The sequence below is a fragment of the Pipistrellus hanaki genome (assembly GCF_964339955.1).
Source record: "Pipistrellus hanaki genome assembly, chromosome: 11".
In the NCBI taxonomy this organism is placed as follows: domain Eukaryota; kingdom Metazoa; phylum Chordata; class Mammalia; order Chiroptera; family Vespertilionidae; genus Pipistrellus; species Pipistrellus hanaki.
Window position 1 is genome coordinate 17,281,538 of NC_140513.1, and position 23,912 is coordinate 17,305,449.

General features: G+C 41.5%; 1 protein-coding gene across 1 annotated transcript in view; it reads left to right on the forward strand.

The window, feature by feature from the left end:
- The first annotated feature begins 1,270 nt into the window (after positions 1-1,270).
- TMEM245 (transmembrane protein 245) overlaps positions 1,271-23,912 on the forward strand; it is a 66,049-nt gene continuing 43,407 nt past the window's right edge. The window contains exons 1-6 of the mRNA XM_084899313.1: positions 1,271-1,928; positions 10,458-10,575; positions 12,223-12,324; positions 16,445-16,561; positions 19,579-19,794; positions 21,718-21,887. Of these exons, the coding sequence (XP_084755439.1) occupies positions 1,317-1,928; positions 10,458-10,575; positions 12,223-12,324; positions 16,445-16,561; positions 19,579-19,794; positions 21,718-21,887 (1,335 nt within the window). The 5' untranslated portion in view covers positions 1,271-1,316. The remainder of the gene's footprint in view (positions 1,929-10,457; positions 10,576-12,222; positions 12,325-16,444; positions 16,562-19,578; positions 19,795-21,717; positions 21,888-23,912) is intronic.

Genomic DNA, 23,912 nt, shown 5'->3' on the forward strand with positions numbered 1-23,912 from the left:
CAAATGTGACCATAATTTGTAATCATAATCTCAGCAGTGCTATACAAAGTAGTTAAGAAGCAAAGCAAAATGCAGGACAACTGAAGCAAAATATTTACAGAATAAGTCAGAGTCCAAAGACCACTTGGAAAGCAAGGACTGTGACCTGAAACCCAAAAATAAAATGGAAAGGAATTACTTTTACTTTAAAACTTATTGACAACAGGAAAGGGTAAACTTGCAGGGTTTTGAAGCACTCACATATTGGGTACTTGGTAAATGTTTCCTTCTTTGCTCTTCCTTCCTTCTATCCTCCTTTTTCAATAAAGGTGCTGTTTGAGATAAACTTGGATTGTAAGACACTCCCGACAGAACAGAAGCAACTTGCTCTACCCCAGAGCTTCCTTTTTCTCTTCTGAGATGAGAGCTTCTATTATCATTATACCCATGGGAGGAGGGAGGGAAGAGATTGGGGGAGAGGAGGAGAGGGACGAATGAGGTTGGGGGCTTACTTGACCCGACTTCAGGTCTCAAAAAGAAATAGTGGCACTATGAGACTGATCTAGAGTTTAGATTGCTCCCGCACTGCCACCTGCATCAACAGTTGTCAACAGTGGTTGCACAGTCCAGTTCTCTGAGGAGCTTTAAAAAATATGCCAACGGATCCCTGTCAGTCCCGTTAGCAAAATAGTTAAGATAATAGAAGTAGGAGCCAGACTCTGAGTTAGAATCCTTCCTCTGTCACCTCCTAGCTGTGTGACCTCAGCAAGATACTCAGCTTCTCTGTGCTTCGGTATCCCCGTTTGTAAAGGGTCAATAATAACACCACCTTTTTTGTGGGGTTGTCCTAAGGATTGAGTTCATAGGAATGAGGCGCTTAAAACAGGGCCTGACACAGATAATCGCTAAGTAAAATCCTGCCAAACAGAACCGGGGAATCAAGTTTTTTATAAGTACTCCCCCTCGGGATTCTAATCTGCAACCTGGGTTTTCCATCTGCCAATGGAGTGCCACTTTTGGGATTCCGCTTCCGGAAAAGTTGACATTAACCAATCGAAGAAGGGAGCTTTTTTTTTTTTTTTTTTTTTTTTTTTTTTTTCCTTCCTTTTCCTCCAACAAGATTTTGAGCTCAGAAACCTGTTACCTGGATCCAGTGGAGCGGAGGGGTTTTCCCTACACTTCCTGGGAGTTGTAGTTTGCCAAAGGTCCTTGTAAGCGCTCGGCGGCCATATCGGAACTACAACTCCCACAACGCCGCGCGCCGTCCACCGGGCTTCTCGTTGGTGACTCTCTCCGGCTTCCCAGCACCGCCTCTGGGCGGCCGCAGCAGAGGCACTATGGCCGACGGCGGCGTCGGTGGTCCTGCCGAGGCGTCGGGTCCCGGGGACTCCCCGGGCCGGACGCCAGCCCCACGCGCGGCCGAGCCTGGTGGTGGTGGCGGCGGCGGCGGCAGCGGCAGCGGCAGCGCCGGCGAGACCCCGCGGACGGCGGTGCTGGCGCTCCGTTTCGACAAGCCCATCAAGCAGGCCTTCTACAACACCGGGGCCGTGCTGTTCGTGTGCCTGTGCTGCGCCGCCGCCGTGCTCGTCTACTTCATCCTGGAGGCCTTCCTGCGGCCGCTGCTGTGGGCCGTGCTGTGCGGCACCTTCCTGCACCCCTTCAAGAACTCGCTGACGCGCCGGGGCCGCCGCTGGCTGCTGCGCCTGCACCGCGCGCGCACGCCCATCCTGCTGGCCGCGCTGCTGCTGCCGCTCTGCTTCGCCGACTACGGCGTCGAGGCGCTGGGCGAGCAGGCGCTGCGCCGCCGCCGCCTGCTGCTGCTGCTGGGCGCGGGCGGCCCGCTCCTCTACGGCCTCTACAGCCTGGGCAGCTACCTGGGCGTGCAGGTGCTGCTGGCGCACGCCGGCCTGCTCATCTGCCGCGGGCTGGACTACTTCAGCAGCCTGTGGGTGAGTGAGCCAAGGCCCGGGCCCTCCCTCCGGGCTCCAGGCGGGCACGCTGCACCCCCTTCTCTGCAGCCCCGGCGCCCCGGGGTGCGACTCTGCAACTCCTTCTCCAGGTGCAAGGGCGACCAAAGTTCCATCCCTGTGCGGCAGCGGCAGCCCCCGCCTTCCTCCCTTTTTTCCTTCCCCAGCATCTGCATCTGCGGAACTTGGCGAACTTGGCGCACTTCCTTCCGACGGGTGGGCGTTTGTGGTTGGAAACAGCCTCCCAGCCAGCCCTTCCCTCCCCCGCGCCCATCCTAGCAGGTTCTCCTTAGGAGGGCGCGCCCCCGAGTTGGGGATCACAGTTCCCGCTTTGCAGGTGGGGGCCCCAGAGCATCAGCAAATGGACTTGAATTTACTCCTGGTCACGGGGGTGGGAGCAGGTGGACTTTTCTGGATGTCAGAGCTGGAAGGGACCTTAAGAGTTGCTCGTTTCGCATGTCGTGAGTGGAGAGGTGACTTCTAACCGTGCCAGGGCTAGTTAAGGACAAGCAGGGGACTCGTTGACTCAAGTGTCTCAAGTCCTGAAACGAAGGTTTCTTCATAGTCCGGGGCTGCCCCTCAGTTCAGGTGATTTCTCTGTACTTTGTGCCAGGCCCCGGGTGCTGAGCCTGGCCGCACTCGGCTTCTTTGGAGCTACTTACATCGTGCAAGCACAGCTGTACCTCAGTGCATCTCCTCCTGTGGATTACTTAAGCAGACTGGGAGGAAGAGAGGTAGATTCCTGATTCTTGGATCACCCTGGGCTCATTCTTAGAAAATTGGAGAGCTTTAGAATTGGAAGGGACTTCAAGGATAATCGAGTGACACAATTCCTAACTCAGATCAGATTGCAGACCAGTTCATTCAGATATTTAAAAAGCAAGTGGATATTTATTTTATTTTTTAAAATATATTTTATTGACTTTTCACAGAGAGGAAGAGAGAGGAATAGAGAGTTAGAAACATCGATGAGAGAGAATCGGATCAGCTGCCTCTTTTGCACACCCCCTCCTGGGGATGTGCCCGCAACCAAGGTACATGCCCTTGCCCGAAATCGAACCCGGGACCTTTCAGTCCTCAGGCCGACGGTCTATCCACTGAGCCAAACCGGTCCCGGCACAAGTGGATATTTAATGCACAAGAATGCCAATTTATCAATAAAGAGTACTATTAATTTTTAAAAATATATATTTTATTGATTTTTTTTTACAGAGAGGAAGGGAGAGGGATAGTCAGGAACATCGATGAGAGAGATACCTCTTGCACACTCCCCACTGGGTTTGTGCCCACAACCAAGGTACATGCCCTTGACCGGAATCGAACCTGGGATCCTTGAGTTCTCAAGTCGATGCTCTATCCACTGAGCCAAACCAGTTAGGGCCCATTAGAATTTTTTAATCCTCTTTTGACAATGTTTCTCAAGTTGCAAAACAATTCTCCTTATCTGTCCAGCAGGGTATTGGTGTGCTCGAAGTTATTGGTAGAGTGATGATTGATCCCAGAACTGCTGTCTTCTCTTGGTCTATCAATACCACTTCTCAGGTCAAGTTAAAAGTCCATTATGTTGGGTTCTGGGCTTTGTGAAGGATTGAAAAACAGTAAGATGAAGGCTCTGACTTCAAGGTGCATATAGTCATACGTGTACATAATCTAATGGAGATGACAGCCTCGCAGGAATACATATGTTCATTACCCACCAGTTATGGGCCAGCAAGGTATCGGGGAACATCTCATCCATAATATTGCAATGCTGCCCGTGCGTGCGTGCAACAGCTGAGTGATCAGACAGAAGCCTTGGCCTCTAAGTTTCAGTTGCGGAGGGGGGGGTGTGCAACAACCCCCTCTAACTCGGGGATCTTGTGGTTGTCAGGCAGAAGTGACCCCAGAGTTAAGCTACTCTTTCCTGCCGGGTGCCTGCTTCTCTTCAGGAGAGGTTTCTGAGGTCCAGAGAATGTTTCACAGTTCAGTAAAAGTTCGTTGAATGCCTCTTACACAGAAAGCAGAATAGTATATGCTGTTAAGAAATAGAAAGACTATTTTGGCCGGATTCCTAGATCCTCAAGAAATTCAATCCTGTCAAAAGTCAGACACGTTTATAGAGTCTGCTAACAGTTTTTGACTGTTGATATTACAACTTACTGTAAATTACTGTAACCAAGGCCAAGTATCTTATCCACTGCACTCTAGGAGGGTAGAAAAGAAAGCCCTAATGGATGTGGTGTGTTTTCATACTAGAATAAGAAGTTAAATACATGGGTAAATGGTCATGAGTAGAGGAAAATGAAGCATTTCTGTCAGTCACTCTCAGCAGAAAGAGATGAGGAATTAGATACTTTTAAAAAGGTGTTCGCGCCGAAACCAGTTTGGCTCAGTGGTAGGGCATCGATCTGCAGACTGAAGGGTCCCAGGTTCGATTCCGGTCAAGGGCATGTACATTGGTTGCGGGCACATCCCCTGTAGGGGGTGTGCAAGAGGCAGCTGGCCCATGTTTCTCTCTCATCGACGTTTCTAGCTCTCTCTCTCCCTTCCTCCTCTCTGTAAAATATCAATAAAATATATTTAAAAAGGTGTTCTCAACTCAGTGTAGTATACAGTATAGGTTTGAATATTGTTTTACTGAACATAAACCCTCATCTTTATATTTTACTTAAATGCCCTTGTATGGTTTGTGGCTGAGGAGAAAGGGCCAAGGTTGATTAGGCTAGAGCAGTGTGGTCAGCAAACCGCGGCTCTTGAGCCACATGTAGCTCTTTGGCCCCTTGAGTGTGGCTCTTCCACAAAATACCACGGCCTGGGCGAGTCTATTTTGAAGAAGTGGCATTAGAAGAAGTTTAAAAATTTGGCTCTCAAAAGAAATTTCAATCCTTTTACCGTTGATATTTGGCTCTGTTGACTAATGAGTTTGCTGACCACTGTGCTAGAGGTAGGGAGGAAAGTCAAGACAATTAATGGTATAAAAAAAAGGCTTGAAACTCAGCTATTTGGCTGTAGTAGTTGGGGCAAGGGAGAGAGGAGGGTGTAAAGAGACAATATGAGATCATTAGAACTGAGTAGGGAGTGGTAGAGGGACTAAATTGAAAGTAGAGCCGGAGGTTGGTCTGAGTTTGAGAGAAACAGGCTTGCAGTTGTGTTTCAGCACTGGTGTGGGGGGTTGGGTGGGAGTGAGGTGTACCTGGGAAGCAGAGACAAGGCGTTTTCAGCTCTCAGGCAAAAGTGCTGATTAAGGCCTGACATGACCTGAAAATAGGTCATGTGACTCGTTTTCAGCTTTCAGGCAATAAGGCCTGACACATGACCTGAAAATAGGTCATGTGACTGGTCAGGGGTCCCACGCTGTAACTTTTCTGTCACATAGTTCACAGTCAGTTTGATTTTGTAATCCCAAGCAGGGCTGCCCGTTAAAGAAAACGAGTCTTTATGCTTTTTGGACAACTTGTAAATTTGAGGTACATTTACACATATCTACATTTGGTGAGTTGACAATTCATACAGTTGAGATGCAATTTTTAAAAAATATATATTTTTATTGATTTCAGAGAGCAAGGGAGAGGGGAGAGAGAATAGAAGCATCAATAATGAAAGATAATTACTGATTGGCTACCTATTGGGGATCCATTCTGAAACTTGGGCATGTGCCCTTGACCAGAAGCGAACCTGGGATCCTTCAGTCCGAAAGCTGACACTGTCCGCTGAGCCAAACTAGCTAAGGCATTGAGATGCAATTTTTGAGCCATGATCCAGGCACTGGATTAGGTGCTTTCGTGTGTGTTATTTCATTCTCACAACAATCCTGTGCAGTAGGAGGGGATTTTACAGGTGAGAAGACTGACTAGAGATTAATTTGTTCTTTTTAAAAATCTATTTTTTATTTCAGAGAGGCAGGGAGAGGAAGAGAGAGATAGAAACATCAATGATGAGAGATAATCATTGGTTGGCTGCCTCCTGCATGCCCTCTATCCGGGACCGAGCCCACAACCTGGGCAGTACCCTGGCGGACAATTGAACCGTGTCCTTCTGGTTCATAGGTTGGTGTTCAACTACTGAGCCACACTGGCTGGGCTATTCTTTCTGTTAGTAAATTGTATTCAGCAGACCTGTCAGCAATTGAAATCCTTTTGTCATCAAGACCTTCAATAAGGATTTTTAAAAGTTTTACTCCAGTACGTTGTGTTTAAATTGTTAGTTTAAGTTTTTAGTATAATATGATTTGATTTTAGTTATTAGGGGAAAAATGGAAGAACATCAGGGATTGGACTAACCACATGTGTTCCCCAAAAGACCCCTGGATTCTAGTCAACTAGAAATCTTAGCCATCTCTCTGTTCCTTGCTTTTATCCTTGTTCAGTTATCTTCAATTCCTGTTCGGTTTTCCTTTGTAGCGACTTCATTGCCTTTATTTCCCTTTGTTCTCAGTTTATCTTTCTCCTTCCGTTCCTCTTCCCCTCACTTGTAGGCTCTTAGCTCTTTTCCTATGTCTCCTAATAATTGCATCCTGCTTGCAGTGAAGACTAATCATTTATGGTGTGGGTAGTTCTTTTTGAACAGTTTCAAATATATTATGATATTGCACTGACTCCTTAAGTGATTTCTAAACACTTAAAAAAAATAACTTGTTGGCCCATGCTCACATGTGACTCAGTCCTTCAGGTACTTGGCATCTCTCCTAGTGGTGGCGGCTTGGGTTTGTTCAGATAAATATGAAAAGCTCATGGCTTCCCCTGCTTCACCATGTTTCTTTGCTGGGAGTGTCTTGCTTTTCTTCCGTCCATTAATTCAGACTTCTTGGGACATTCGCAGACCATTTACAATATTTGCAGTAGTAATAGGTTTGTTTTCTCGGTGGTCTATAATCGCATTATTCTCATTCCACTTCATAAAGAAGCACGTGGTGGAAAGAATAGTGGCTGAAAGATGAGAAGAGTATAAATTCTACGCTGAGCTCTGTCAGTAACTTGCTTCTCGACCTTGAACAGACCAGGCCTCCGCTCTGGTACTTGGAGGGTTCCTAAGGCTCCTTGGTGTTCAGTTTTACAGCGTGGGGAGTTCGGCAGCATTGCAGGTGAGGCTCTCAGGAAGTGCGCATGAGCCATCCAGGCCTACTCAGTGCCACTTCTGAGCCCCGGTGCCTTTCTGCTTGTCCGGCCGCAGTGAGGAGGAGGATTTCCAGTGCTTGCTTAGATTTCAGGGAACGATTTCGATTTTATAAGATTCTTGACTCAAGTTCCCAGACCACAAAGAGAGCAGTTATTCAAGTTAGCATTAAGCTGTCTTAAAAGAGAATGAAGTCCTGGAAGCAAGAGGTGATGGGGGCTGTGATGAGGGCTGTGGCTCCATAACTTGGGAAGAAGTCTGTTGGTTTAGTCTCTCTTGTTCAAGACTTAGGAAAGTAAGAAGAAGAAAAAAGACTTAGGAAACTGTTTTTCAGAAACATGCAACAGAAGCAAGCCAAGTTGTCTTTCTAGTTAATGCCCAGATGAAAATAAAGAAAACAATGACTTAGTTTAAAAGGCAGAATCTACTTACGGTTTATGCATTTACTATTTTTTAATCAGAGAAGTATATATGGGTAATAAGTCAAGTGAATGGCAAATGTGACTTTCTAACTAAAAATTTGTTTTTAGTTTGCTTTACTTGTAGTGCATTGCCAATTTTTATGCAGTCTTAATATAGTATCTAGCATACATTATGCAGATCCTTATATAATGATTCAAAACGAGCATTGAATGCATATTTTGAAAAGGACACATTGTTTTAAAGAAAATACAGTGGTGCCTCGCATAACGAACGCCTCACACAGCGAACTTTGGACAGGTTTTTCATGAAACCATCGGCCAAAAAGCAGAAAATGGATGAAGATGTGCAAGATTCGGTAGACTCTACTTAGTCTGTCTTAAAATTAAAAAAATGTGTGTTTTTTTTTAAAAAAATTATGTTTTTAGATGTATCTAAATAAAAATATGTCATCTTAGCATATTTTTTTTTATGTCATCTTAGCATATTTTATGCTACAGAACGAATTATTTTTTTTAACATGTATTGTTATGAGAAAACACGTTTCACATAACGAACTTTTCGCATAACAAGCTTGCTCCTGGAACGAATTAAGTTCGTTGTGTGAGGCACCACTGTACATTTGGGAAGGTATGACCTCTTGTGTATACACTTTGCTCATTGATTTATGCTGGGAAGAAAATTCATACTTGAACAGGTTTGCTCAGAAGCTAAGCATATCTCTTCGGGAAAGAAATAAAAAAACTCTCCTAAAGGCCAGTTAGGAATCCATACTAGAAATTACGTGTGGAAATTGAATGTCCAAATCCTTATTTTGAGTTTAAGTTTTTTAAAGAATATTTAGCAACTTAAAAAATTGACTCAAGTAAAACATGCTTATTATATTTTTAAAAATTTAAGTAGCATAGAAGTTTTATGGTAAAACCGAATTATTGTCTCTATCTTCTGCTGTCTTTTCCACTGTACAAATGTTACTGTTGTTACTGACAAATAGTCTTCTAAATTTATTTCTATGCCTATGTGGATATATAAAGTGTAGGATTTTTGCTTTTTAAAACAAAATGAGGATAACATATGTATAAAACTCTGCACCTTGGTCTTTAATTTATCATTGTATTGTAGACATCTTTCCTTGTTAGTACTTACAGATTATGCTTCTTTTTTTAAATAGTGCTATAGTATACAGACTTTTTCTAGATGCCTTTTAGAAAGTGTTCCAACCAGATTATATTAACTGTGAATCTGTATTAGGATAACCTGGTAAACATTTTTAAACATTGGTCATTTTAAAGTAATGGTTTAATAGGAACTCTAAGTGTTTTTATAAATGGTCATACTTTTTGCGCTAATAATATTCTGTGACTCTTCTGAGGAAATACTTCAAAATATTGAAGGTAAAAAATCCAAAATAAGGCCAAAGTGGTTTTTTGTTTGTTTGTTTGTTTGTTTTTTTAACATTTACTAGTTATAAAAATAATAATCCTCTTAGGAGAAAATTCAGTATTTGAAGAAAAGCATAAAGAAGCAAATTAAACCCTGAAATCCAACCAGCCAGGGAGAACACATTTTTAGCATTTTGAGAGTATATTTGACCATTATAAATTTGCACTTGCACAAATTTATAGTGTATCATTGACTATAGATATTCATCATGTTTTTGAAAATCTGAATAATTGTTTCATTTTTGGAGATACCATTATTTAAATAGTTCTAAAATGACATTTTAGCTTGTTATAAATTTTTTAGTATTTTAAACATTTGTATATCTGTCTGCACAGTGTACAGTGCTTCTGTAGACAACATTCCTAAAAGTGGAACAGAGGTGTCTGTTTCAGTGGTCATTTTAAACTGGAATGGGATGATCTGGAGTTTCAGGTTTACTGGGTGAAAACACATGCTTCACTTTGGACCATGAGTTTCCCTTAGAAAATCTGAAGTATGTAGTCTGGTTTCTTTTGTTTGTTTTTTTTCTCTCTCCCTAATAGTGATACTGATTCCTAAGTACAAAGAACAAAAACTTCTTGGAGATTGGTTTTAAAATGTAGATTTAAAATCTGAAAGTTTGTACCTTTTGTGATCCTCTAGTTTAACTTCTCACTGCTAAGGGGCAGATGTTCCCACTTTGTCATCCCTGACTGATGGTCAGCCCTGGCTCAAACACTCTTAGTGTGGTAGCATTATTCCAATTTTAGATTGCTGTAGTTTGTTAGAAAGATTTATCCTCAGATTAAGCTAAAATGGGTTGCTTCCTAATCCTACCTAAATTTTCAGAAGATTGTCTAATGCTTTCCCCAGAGGAATTTCCTAGCTATTTAAAGATAGCTATCAAATCTTGACATTTCCTTTTCTTTTCTAAGCTAAAAATCCCCCTCCCTCCTGCTGTAACCATATCTCCAATGTTGTCGTTTCCATTTCCTTCTCCTCTTTATTTACTTATTTTAGCACCACTGTTCTTTCTCCTGGTTAAGAAAGCAGACTCTGGAGCTAGATTTCTGGGTTCTGATCCCTGCTTTGTCACTTTTTAGCTGTGTGACCTTGGGCAAGTCACTTCCCTGAAGTCTCAGTTTCTTTCATCTGTAAAATGGGAATCATAGTACTTATTATTATTTTAACCTTTTCTTGTGGTTTTTTTTTTTTTTTTTTTTTTTAATACCTTAATCTATAGAGAAAAGTTAAAGAATTCCATAAACTCCATGGCTTAAAAATGAAATATTTTACCTTAAGGATCTTTATGCATATAATAGTTTTTGAACTTTAATTTTTCTTAAGTTAAAACGAATGTATTTTTGCTTAAAAATATTTAAATAACATCACTCCATGGGATTTTAAATGCTTGTTTACCTTAAAACTTGACTGACCTTATAGCAGCACCTGCCGGCAGCCTTCTCTGTGCTGTGACCACAGCTCTCATGCGGTATAGATGGTTGCACATTTTGTACAATTGTATGTATTTCCATGTGTATATATTTTACAACTGTGTCTATATTTCATTTATTTAAGATCTGGACGTTGGTAGTTGGCTATCTGTTGACTGTTTCATTCAAGTGGAATGCAAGCACTGAGCGCTACTTGAGAGCAATTTCAATTCCTGTCTGGATTATATTGCTTTTTCATTTAGGTGGGTCACTTTTTCTAAGAAAGTTTAGCTTAAGGTCAGCAACGGCAGACCACGCAAATCAAAGTGATTTTTTTTTTTTGTAGTGTTATATGTTATATTTAAAATTCTTTAAAGTAATCTCTAGAAAATATTCTGCTTTAATATTTTATTAATAATTTAATGAAAATGTTATGCTTTAAAATGTCTATCTTTTAGTTAAACGGAATGCTCATTTACAAAAAGGCCCTTTTAAAAATAATCACATCTTAAAAAGTAGAGCACACTTGGATTATTATCATGGCTATTTCTGAGTGTCGTACTGAAGAAGGATGTAGATAAGCAGTCAAGTATGATAAGAGGTGCTCAGAATCACACGGGAGAAACAGTGAAAGGAACCGGAGATGTTTACTCTGGATAAGAGAGGGGACTGGGCTTCGGGCGGGGAGAGGTGGAGGTAAGGAGGATATCAGACATGGAAGCCTGTCCCAAGAAAGTGGTTTAAACGTGTGGGAGAGAGGTACAGCAGTGAGTAGTTTCAGAGGGAAAAATCTCCATTCAGCAGAAGGAAGATCGGCCTCAGAGCTGCACAACATAATTCTGTTATTTGGGACTGAGCTGTTCACTGAGTTGACTGCTAGGTTGCTATAAAGTGAGTTTTCAGGGACTTTTCTTATTTTCAAGTCTGAGACTATGGAAATATTTAGTTCTAATTTTAAAACAAAATTAGTAACCAAGAGTAGTAGGTAGCCTATTTAAAGTAGTTTTTAGAGCTAGCTATTGTTAAAAGTTGGAAGGAAAAAAAAAGAGTTGATTGAGAAAATACGTCTCTGCTGAGAGCCCGGAGTTGAGGGCAGGGTTACCCTCTAACTTTGCTGACTTGGAATGCTGGAGGAGTTTATCAGCAAGACCCCCTAAAACATGACTTGACTCATTTTGAATTGGAGGAAGGCAGAGGAGGGAGGCACGTCCATAAGGCTCTAGTGTCATATGTCAAACACAAGGCCCGCGGGCCAAATCCAGCCCGCCAAGCCTTGCAATGTGGCCCGCACCGCGCTGTCATCACTGCACTCCGCTGTCAGTTCATGACATTGTCAGTTTATGACTGTTCAGTAAACCATTCGGCCCGCGCTTTAGGCTGGATTTTAGATTTTGGCCCCTTCTCTGATTGAGTTCGACACCCCTACTCTAGGCTAATGGTAGACCCTTGTTAGCATTCTGCACCAGGGAGGATACGTGGAAGCTTTTTGCTGTGCTCTTTTGGGCTGTTCCCCCCTTTCTTGAGACAGTTCACCTCTAGCAGTATTTTTAGGAAATCAAGTGAGGCCACATGACTTTAGGATCCATGCCTTATGCAGATGCCTGATGCAGGTCATTCTGGGATTACTTGGGCGTTTTGAGTTTGAAATAGTCTTAAAACCTGGATATGCTTCAGAGAGGACTTTGTTCCTCACGTGATACAAGCCTATTGCAGGTAGGCTGGTACCTGCCCAGTCCTTGGGACCAGGGGCCTCTTAGAAAAGTCCGGTATTTAGGTTTCATCTGTCATTTTTTTCTTTTTGTCATTTTCCCTATGAAACACTTTTGTTAACATATATGCCAAATTGTTCTTTTAAAGTGTTGGGTTCTTTTTTTTTTAAATTAAAAATGTTAACTCTTAATAATTTGCAGCATCTCTGGCTGGCTCATGGAGAATTCCAGTATTCCTGGTTATTGTTTTCCTGATGTCAGTGGGCACCCTCTATGAAAAACAGAATGGAAAAGAATCTTCTGGTAAGAAATAAGGCATCTATTAATATTACTGTTAAGAGTAGCTTTGTTTTTTTTTTAAAAAAAATGCTATGATGAAATAGCTTTAAATATACTTAAAAACCTATGATGTTTTCTGAACAGTAAATTTATTTAAAATATTTTAGGTTGTTAGACTATATCTCATGCCTCTTTTTTGCATTTTTTATTGAGGTATAACTTATAAAATTAACCATTTTTAAAGTAACATTTAGTACATTCACAGTGTGTGCAACCATTCCTTCTGCCTGATTCCAAGATACTGTCATCACCCCAAAAGGAAATCGTTACCTGTTAAGCAACTAACTCTGTAGTTAGGTTAATTTGAGATCTTTGTGTTTTCTTAAGTTAGGCTTTTATAGATATAAATTGCCCTCTTAGAACTTCTTTTGCATCCCATAAATTTTGATATGTTGTGTTTATTTTCACTGAGTAAAGATACTATGTGATTTCCCTTTTGATTTCTTCTTTGACACATGGATTCAAGTGTGTTGTTAAATTTCCACCTATTTGTGAATTTTTCAATTTTGTTGCTTGAACTAATTGCCAAATCCATGGTCATGAATATTTACCCGTGTTCATCGTGTATCCTGCAACTCTGCTAAATTTGCTTATTAGCTTTAATAATTTTTTTGGTGTGGATTCACTAGGATTTTGTATATGTAAGAATATGTCATCTGCAAATAGTTGTACTTCTTCCGTGCTGATTTGGATGCCCTTTGTTTCTTTTTCTTGCTTGATTTCTATGGTTAAAACTTCTAGTATGATGTTTAATACATCAGGTTCTTTTAAAGATTATTTTTGGCTGTAAATGGTTTTATTCAAAAACAGTTTGTTAAAGTTATGACTTTCTAATGAGTTGTAAGGGGACAGCTGAGGGTGGGGGAGCAATAGTGCTCAGGTCATCAGACTAGACTTCCTCGTTGACCAGCCATGGGGAGGAAGCTGTGCCTGGAGAGATAAATCTGAGGAGCACACAGCTATTCCAGTGTCTGACATTTGTTCCTTGCTTCTTTCTTATGGTTATACATAAGTTAAAAGAGCAAACAGCTCTCATTCCAGCCTGCTTCGGAATAGGTAATTCTTGATCTAGAATCCTTTTATGGACTTCTAGTCTAGACAATCTTTATCATAAAATAAATCTTTCAAACTTTTTTTCTTCTTATAAATTTCTGAGTATTTTTTCTCTCTTGTCCTTAGAACCTGTTTCTTTGAGGCATCAGAACTCAAACCCCCTAGTCCAGTGGTCGGCAAACCACTTCTCTCGAGCCACATGTGGCTCTTTGGCCCCTTGAGTGTTCTAATGCCACTTCTTCAAAATAGACTCGCCCAGGCCGAAAACCGACTTCTGCACATGGCCCATGAAGTTTCAATCACAGTGTACGTGCGCGCCCACACGTGGTATTTTGTGGAAGAGACACACTCAAGGGGCCAAAGAGCCGCATGTGGCTTGCTAGCCACAGTTTGCCAACCTCTGACCTAGTCCATACTGGGACACAGCCTTTTCCTTTGATTATGATCCGTTCCCTCCTGCAGATGTTACCATAGTGTAGTTAAGTACAGGACCGCTTCAGTGTACTGCCATTGTGTGCGTGCATTTATTCCTCCCCTGTCCTTTCCACTGCCCCATTCGTTGTAGGACCTGCTCTTGTATCCCAGTCACCTGTGTAGGCATCTCTCTCAGTGTCTTTTGAGCTTTGAATCTTTTGCTGCTGTGGACGCTTTTATGACCTGTGGTTCACTGGATTCACAGAATGAATTAATCCTTTGGATTTCCTCAGAATTCATTACGCCCACAAAACTCCTCTTGTGAATCATTGCTGAGTTAGCTTTAGAGGCTCCTTCTGAATCCAGGGGCCTTGCCACTGTTTTCCCTTAGACCTTGGGAGCTCTTGGTATTTCCTGGAATCCCCAAGATAATGTAGAGAAAAAATGTTAAATGTGTACCATGCTTTTAAATGTGCTCTCTCTCTCTCTCTCTCTCTTTTTTTTTTTTTAAGAATGGTTATCTCCATTCTGCGGGTGAAGACACTTCATCCCAGAGATTAGCTGGTGACTGGTGGAGCTAAGAGATAAATAAACCCAGGTCTTTGACCCTAAGCCTAGCGTTCTTTCCCTTTACCGGCCTCTTTGAACAAGCGTCAGTCACCCTGGAAAGGTGCTGACTGCTGATCCTCTTGAACCCAGTTGTGATTGCCAGCTGCTTCCGTCTTTTATGTTGGCTCCCCTGGCTTACCACAGCGGCGGGACCTAGGTGCTCTTGTCTCCTGGGTCCCAGAGTCTCACTGGGTAGAAACCTGGAATCCGGCTTCGATGTGTTCCCTTAGCCTGTGAGAAAAGGGGAGCAATAGCGTTGTTGTTAGTAATGACAGTATGGGCAAGGCCCTGGTAGACTCTTGAGGCATGCTGTCTCATGTCTTTTACTCATTTAAATTTACTCTGAATATGAGAAGTACTTCAAAAGCCAGGCAAACACACCAGCTGTATCTTTAGTAGCCTGGACACCCAGCTTGAGAAGTACGGGCAAGTGAAGCTGGATCCGTTCCTCCTAACATTGGTAATTGTTTATAAGTGACCTTCTAAAAGTCTCTTCGCAGGAAGACTTGGTGGTTGCCTTAATTGTTTTAGGACAGCATGCAATAGGAGTGAAAAGGTTTGGTCCAGTTAAGTCCAAATTGGAAAGAGAAAAGGAATAAACTAGATTTTTTTTTTTTTTTACTGCTTATCTTCCACTCCCCATTTCTGACACTGTCAGTTAAAGAGACACAGAGAAGCTCCTACTGGTACATATCCGCATCCTTGATACTGACTAATAGTACAACGAGATGATACTGGAAACCATTGAGAAGAAAATGTATTTTCCACATTAGTAATGGACACACAAGAATCAAGTCTCATTTAGATTGGTTTCAAAATATATTTTCCCCTGATTTAAAAAAAATGTTATTCTACCCATTGCTTATTAACAGATAAAGTTTGAACATGTGATTTGTTATTCTTTTTCGTTTTGCTGGATTATGAGTTTCTGTCCCCTGGAGCCAGGCTGCTGATGTCAGTGGCCTGCTGCTTTGGACTTGCGTAGATCCCTGTTGCTTGGACCTCTGAATGCTCGCCCTATCCCTGGGTAGATGGACACTTGAAACCTTGGATGCTCTTTCCTTTTTTGTTTATAGTTCTTGGGCCCCAAGATTATGTTCCTTTGTCTGTATGTCTATTTTTAGCTGGGACTTTTTGCCAGTACCATGACAGTCTAGATTCTCAGTCCTGGAGTTTTCTGTCTACTTTGTCATCCTTTTTGCCCAAACCCTTGGGGTTTTTGTAGTGCAGGTGGATATCACTAAGACAGAAGTCATTAGAATGCCTGTTTGAATAAGATCAGTTTCCTAATCTTACCTTGATAGTTTTCAGATACTCTATGTTGATTTTCTTTTTTTTTTCTTTTTAAAGACTATTTTATTTTATTTTTTTATTTTTATTTTTTAATATATTTAATTGATTTTTTACAGAGAGGAAGGGAGAGAGATAGAGAGATAGAAACGTCAATGAGAGAGAAACATCGACCAGCTGCCTATTGCACACCCCCTGATTTACGGTAGCTAAACTTTTTCCAGCCCGCAACCAAGGTACATGCCCTTGCCCAGAATCGAACCTGGGACCTTTCAGTCCGCAGACCGACCCTCTACCACTGAGCCAAACCGGCTTCGGCTCTATGTTGATTTTCTGTGTGCTCTTCTTGGCAAATAACCACTGGTCTGGTGGATCATTAATAACCATTTTGTTTTGCCTGGCTGGTGTGGCTTAGTGATTGAGCATCGACCTGAGAACCAGGAGGCCACGGTTTGATTCCCGTTCAGGGCACATGCCTGGGATGTACCCAGTGGGGGACGTGCGGAAGGCAGCAGGTGAATGACTCTTTCTCATCATTGTTATTTCTCTCTCTCTTTTTCTCTCCTTCCCCCTTCCTCTCTGAAATCAATAAAAATATATATTAAAAAAAATTTTATTGCTAGTAAAAATTTAGGACTACTATGTTTCAATTTGCAAGTTAATTCCCACTTTGTTCATTTGCGTTAAAAAGTTTTAAAAATGCATGCTTGTTTTACAGGGGCAGAGTTACCAGGACAAGTTATCTCCATGGCTGCTTCTACTCTGGCCACCTTGGCCATCTCTATCACAGGGTATGAATCGAGCACTGAAGACCAACCCTCCACTCAGCCTGCAGGTGACTGACCTTATGAAGGAACTAGTGTCCTGGTGCGAGTTGTGCACATTAAAAGGAAATTAATTAGAAGAAATATTTTAATAATGCTATTCACCCTTTCTCTATGATAGAAGTGTCAACCAAATTCACGATTGACAATCAATGACAGATGGAAACTCATGCATTCGATTGGCACCAGCGAGAGCTTTATATGTATCGTACATGTGCGAGCCAACTTATCCTTTTTTTTTTTTTTTTAATATATTTTATTGATTTTTCACAGAGGGGAAGAGAAAGGCTTAGAGAGTTAGAAACATCGATGAGAGAGAATCATCGATCAGCTGCCTCCTGCACACTCCCACTGGGAATGTGCCCGCAACCAAGCTACATGCCCTTGACCGGAATCGAACCCGGGACCTTCCAGTCTGCAGGCCGACGCTCTATCCACTGAGCCAAACTGGTTTTGGCCCAACTTAGCCTTTTAAGGATATAGAACAAACTTGCTTAATTAGATCTGGTTTCTGATTTAGCTAAACTTTTTCCAGCCCAGTGAAACACCCCAACTTCTCTTCAGCAACACATAAGTAAATATCAATGGAAGCAGATTATTATTATAGATCTCTCAGGTAAAATATTTAACTGCAGCAGTGTTTGACTATATTCTGCGCAGTGAGAAAATCTGAAGTCATTTTTAAGGTCTACCATTTCTTACTTTTCAGTTGAGTCAAGTTTCTAAACTTTCTAAATTTCCGTTTCCAGCTAGTGAAAAAAAAAAAAAAAAAGGATTCCATTGAGTCTCCTATCTAGCTACTCCAGGATTTCTGTGAGGATCACATGAGATGAGGCACGGGAGAACACTTCACAGACGTTTGGTTAAAGTGTAAAATGTTTCCACTTGGCTAAAGTGTTCCTGGGCTGCAGAAACTGCAAGGAGGCTAGTTGTCACTAGGGAGAGGAAGCTGGGCATTGCTATGTGATGTCATTACCCAGATGGAGGGAAGGACACTTAGCATATATTAGCCTTTTATATAGACAGATGCCTTCAAAATTCTTCTTGAAAATGAAATACACATAGAATATAAAATTAAGAAATGCTATCTACTGATCCTTTGTTTTTCTCTCTGATTCCTATTTTTACATCCTACCCCATCTTTGTTCTCACCTCCCTTTTTTCATCTGTTTAATTATTTACCTTCTTAGGTTTCTTATCTTGATTCTTAATTTTGTACTGTTTCTCTGGCATTTCTTGCTTTTCAACATTTGCTTTGCATGCCTCATGCTCTTAATCTATTGGCCATTTCCCTTAAAACAGACTCCTCTGGTTCTTCTGGGTTCGGTGCTCCCGAGAGGCCCAGCTGGTAGATTATATCAGCGTTAAAGTTGCTCCATGCTCACGTGGAGGTCAGGAATGTGAAAGGCCACCCTGCCTGTGCCAAGGGCCCATTAAAGCCAGAGGTTTGGGAGTTAAGGGATATTTTTAGTAAGCTTTTCTTGAAGAACTGACTTTAGAAAAGCCTGGAATGAAAGGGTCAGCTAAGAAAAAAGGCATTTTGGGATAGTAGGACAACTTATTTTTCTTGCACATTGAATCATGTTTTCAAAGGGAGGATGGTGTTTTGATTATGGACTTATTATTCTAAATGTCTGCCACATCCACCAACATGAAGTTTTCAAATTATAAAGATACTCAGAGAGCACAGTCAAACAGAAGCATTTTATGACTAGCTTTGGCTTTAGCCCCAAACCTCAGGGTGGAATGTTAATACTGTGAGGTGGGCTTGCTTACTATGGTGCTGTTTCTATCAGTGGTAAAAATTTACTCACAGCTGAACATTTAATGGTAAAAGGAACACTGTGATAGAGCACTGAGAAGGTTACTGTGTAGTTGCCTGTGAAAATTTTGAAATAATAGGCAAGGCATTCTTTCAGTAAATATTTAGTGAATACCTACTATATGTCAGGTACTAGTCTATGTGCTAGGATTTCAGTGGAGGGAGAACAAGACAGACAAGGTCTTAGTTCTCTTGGAGCTGACGTTCAGCTGAAGGGAGAATGTGGACAAGGGTACGTAGAACATGGCACAACTACGTAACACTGGGAAGACCATGGGGCAGACAGGGTGCTGGTACTATGGGTGTTCTTGTTTCTTTTCTTTTTCTAGACTTTCTGAAATAGGACGTACATTTGTCATTACATTTTATTTATGGCAGGCAAAATACAAGTTTTAGGATCTTACTCATTTCCATCCTCATGGTATATACTAAGTAATACTGCTTTAAGAGTTGTATGATTTCTGATACATATGGTATGTGTTGGTAAAACTAGGAAATAGAAATAATATAGCCTTATATTGAGACATAGTAGTGCATTATTAGAAAATAGTGCATAATGGGAAATAATGTAATATGATTTCCTTTATTGGAAAATTCCTTAACCCCCAGAAATATTGTTCTCTGTCTCATTCTAAGAGGAACACATGTTTCAAAGTCCTGGGTTCTTTTTTCTAAGAGTGGTTGTCTCCATTTTAGGTGAAATGACAATGAAAAGCTACCTTGTGTCAGAAATATCTATATAAATGCACCTATTATCAAGTTCTATTAAAAGAGAACATTTTAAATATAGTAATTCTATACGTTAATGTTTGCTGCTTCATGTGGTTTGAATAATTTTCATGGATTATAATTCTCAGCTATTGTATTTTGTTATATTTTTCTTTAGTTTTTTTGTTTAAATGATGTCTATTTTAATAAAGATATGTCATAAAAAGCTTGAACAGTGTAAAGTACCCCCCTCAAAAAAAACAAATTTAATTAATTTCCCTAGATGTAAACACTGTCAGCATTGTTAATTCACCACATATTTTTCAGTGCATATGCAAACATACATCGAAATCTTTTTATTTTTATTTTTTCACCCAATGTAATCATACTGTTGGAGTCCATTTTGAAGGCTTAAAATAGAGTAGCCAATTACTCTGTGTTACTGTTCACTGATGTGGACTAAGATGGTGGGTAATTCTTTTTCCTTTCCCTCTTCAGAAACCGTGGACAGAGGCGAACCCCCTCCAACACTGTCCTCACCGTCGCCCTCCTCCCCTTCGCCCACGCTGCGCCCGCAGAGGCCGGAGATCGGAGCGTTCCCCAGAGAGAAGAAAACCAGCGACATCTACTTCGTGGTCCTCGTCTGGGCCATCATCGCCGTCCAGCTCTGGATGAACCTGTGGATCGTGCAGCTGCTGCCAGTGCCGATTGCAGGTGACCGTTCACCAACATCTTATCATTGAAACTGTCTTCCTTTTCCTTTTGGATTTTAATACTTGGGATCATTTTGCTCTCTTTTTAAATTAAATGACCATATTTCTGCATTTAAATAAGCATTATTTTGGAAATTTGCTACTTGATTTCTCTTTAATATTTCTCCTTTCTGTGGAGGAGAATGTTAGCAATCTGGGTTTAGGGGTTTAGGATTGAATTTTGAGAGCTGCTCTTGGTGAAGTGCATTTTACATTGCATTTTTAATTCAATGGAAATGTGGGTTGTGAGAACTGTAATGTATGCAAAATCGTGATTCCTTTTTATTTGACAGAAAATTAAGTTCTTTGTACATATGTCATACTTTTTTTTTTATCAAAATCGAGTCAGACAGCTTTTCATAAATCATTAAGCTAGGTCGTTGTACCTGAATACCATGATTAAAAGATACCTTTAGAGAGAACAACATAGTAGAGGTGGGCCTTAAATTACCATGGTATTCAGGAACAAAGACCTAGCTTAATGATTTATGAAAGCCATATGATTCTATCCTATCTAATAAAGACGGAATATACTAATTGACCATAACACTATCACAAAGATGGTGGCGCCCATAGCCACAAGATGGGGGCGTCCAGTCCTCTCAGCCCCACCGGAGTCCCCCAGCCCTTTCAATCCCACCTGGGGGGGTGTGTGTGGCAGGCACGCGGACCTACCCTCTGAGGGTGGGTGCATCGGGTCCCAACCTCAGCCTCCCTGCTGCCACTGCCAGCAGGCAAGCCTCAGATGTCACCTGCTCAGCCGACATCCAGGGCGCAGGCAACCTTAAAATAGAGTAGCTTAGCGGTGGGCCTGAGGCTCAGGCAAGCCTCAGATGGCAGTTTCCCAGCCACCCGGGCTGCCCGAGGCTCAGGTAACTAGGGCCAGCCGAGGCTTGCGCTGCCGGCAGTGGCAGCAGCAGAGATGTGATGGGGCGTCATCACCTTCCCCTGATCGCCGGGTCACCTCCTGCCCTGAGGACTCCTGGACTGTGAGAGGGGGTAGGCTGGGCTGAGGGGACCCCCCCCCCTCTAGTGCATGAATTTTCATGCACCTGGCCTCTAGTTTTGATATAATACATGTGCTTTATGTGTACCTAGAATTTAATTTTTTTGTCAAGCAAAAATAAAGCCTTCTAGTCCCACCACCCTCTTAGTTGGCCTTTACAGGAAGCTTTACCCCTGATTGAAGGGCGCTGCATTGCCTAACAGCAGAGGGCACCTTCATATTGTGTCTGGGAATGGTCCCCGCTGAAGGCGTGCGATGCCCAGCCTCGGGCCACTTGTAACAGCCCCGCTTGTGCCCAGCCTACTTCTCTTCTGAATCCTGGTAGAAGATTCAGATGTATAGCACAACATCACTTAAAGAATTTGGAACGTAAATGAAAACGTTACCTGAAGTGGTATAAAATCATGATGCGGGTGGTGGAATACCTTTACTTTCCTGGTCACTAAACACAAAAAATCGAAGAAAAAGAACAAAATTTGGCAACAGCAACTATAATAGCCAAGGAGATTAGAACATGTCAGAGGTTAGTATTCTTTTCCCAAGAAGGGATATGGTATGAGGGGTGTAGGTCGTAGTTGCTGTTATCTTCATGATCAAAACAGGCTGTAAAAGAATCCCTGACTCCTCAGGGATTCAGACTCCACAAAGAAGGTGTTATGAATGAGAGCGAGTGGGAATTGTGTGAAAGGTTGCTTGTCCCAATACCACCAATTTGGAATACCTTGAACTTTTTCCCTCCTCTCCTTTTTTAAATCTATCTTGTCTTAAATACTAGCTTTACTGTTTTAAAAAGGTCACATGAAACTTAAGGGATCTTTTCCTGTTATAACCTTGTAGTCTGCATTTTGTTCATAAATGTATTTCTTGTCCTCTTTATAGTCTGGATCCTCAAAAAGCTGGTCATTCACTTTGGCGTCGTGGACTTCCTGGGGAAGCGCTGCTCCGTGTGGTGGCGGGTCGTGGAGCGCTTCCTGAAGGACCGGCAGGAGGCGCTGGCGCCCTGGCCCATTGTCGGACTCGGGAAATTCTTGTTAAAAGTTGATAGCAAGGTAACGTATTTTGAGAACTTGGGCTGTTTTAGTGGAATTTATCTATTTCATTGTCTGAAATATTCCATTGTATGGTATTTGGTGTTTATACTGGAATTGAAATCTAATTCTGTGGTGGAATATAAAGTTTAGTATTATAGTTTATACAAGGATAGGATATCAAGGACCAAATTGAAATCCAGAGAGGTAAGTGACTTGCCTAAAAATTATAGCCAGGTAGTGGCTCAGTTTAGTGAATATTTTTGGAATAATTTCCATGTGTCAGACATTGTGCTAAGTTCTTAAGGGGGGGGGAAACAAACAGATGAATCAACAGAAAACTAGATGGGGAATTTCTGTGTAGGAAGAGACAGCCGTCCATTAAAATTTAGAGACGGTGGTTAGATTCAGGTTTAGTGGTTAAGAGTCCAAGTTCTGGTTTCAGATCCAAGTTCAGCTTCTTATTAGCTGTGTGGCCTTGGATGAGTTTCTTAACCTTTCTGTGCCTTTGTTTTCCTATCAGTACACTGAGTGTGCGAGCACGTAGCTCATAGAGTAGTTTGTGAGTACCAAATGAGTTAATACCTGTGCAGTTCCCAGATTAGAGCCTGCACACAGTAACCTCTATGCAAGTGATAGTAGTTCTGATTCGTGGAGGAAAAGTACTAGTGTGCACAAGATGTAGTGATAGTTCTCAGCAAAAAAGTGACTCGGTGTGGGTGAGGTAATGGGAGAGGGCAGTTTTGCAGAGGAGGTGATGCCAGGGCGAATTCTGAAGCACAAGTAGGAGTAGACATGGCAAAGACAGTGCAAAAGCAGGGGCTTCCACAGCATGGATGTGTAGGGCATGCCAAGAAGCTGGTCACGGCTGGGCTTTGTGAACAGTGCTTAGTGGGAGATAAGCCTGGAGGGTGAGATGGGACTGGATCGAGAAGGTCTTTCTGTGTGGTGTGCTGTGCTGTGCAAGCTGGACTCTTACCATAGAAGCTAGTAGCTATTTCCTTAAGCAGGTATATTCATGACTTAGGTTGAGAAATGCTGTCAGGTGAAATCGGAGTAGCTATTGGTAAGAATAATACCGAGTGTGTGAAGGGGGAGGAAGTAAATCTTTTAATGCTTATTGAAATATCCAGGGTCAAAGGAGAAGCAGGGGATACATTTTCTCGCATATTGCCTGGCTGCCTTCCACATGTATTTCCTTGAGCCCTTGCCAAGGAATACTATAGTGCAACAAAAAGGCCTTTTCGTTTCATAAAAAGAAGTATCTCACTATTGTTATAGTTTGAAATTTTAAAAATTAAAAATGAGGCTGACCGTCCTTTTACATGCTTACTGGATATTTATATTTTTCTTTTGAAATTTGCCTATTTGTATTGTTACTAATTTTTTTCAACTTTCTAAGTAAGAACGAGTCTAAGACTTTGCATACATTTCAGCATATTTATCACATCTCCCTTGTATTAGGGAGAAGCTTTATCTTATGAGAACAGATTCAGCACATCAAACTCATTAAAGATGGTATCTTATTTTCAGTTAATGCTTTGTCTTTCCACTGTCAGGATAGAGATTAAACCCTGTTTTCAGTGTTTTCATGTACTTGTATTTGTAAAAGGCGAAAGATTTATGCGGTCTGAAGAGAAACCAGAGCATCATGTACTTGTATTTGGACCCTTCATTTAGGAAAACTGTACAGTTGTGTCAGTTGAAGGAATCTGAAAGTATTTGTTAGGGGTAGCCTTGTAAAAATTTGTCATTTTTGTTCTAACTTGTTTGCCAATCTATTGTTCTTAGGGAACAGACAGTAAAATGAATAAAACTGGCTTTTTCTGCTGTACAACAATCAGAATAAATGGCTATTGCACACTGAATATTTGTTTAATTATAATTGATGCCAAATTTATGTTCTGTCTAGTATAATAATATGTATGGGCTGTTGCTTTAGGGAGTACATCTGTTTTTCATGTTTCTATTAAATTTTAATTGATTGGACCAGTGTTTCCGAAATGATTCACCTACAGAGGATTGTTTGAAGAATACCTAGACGTG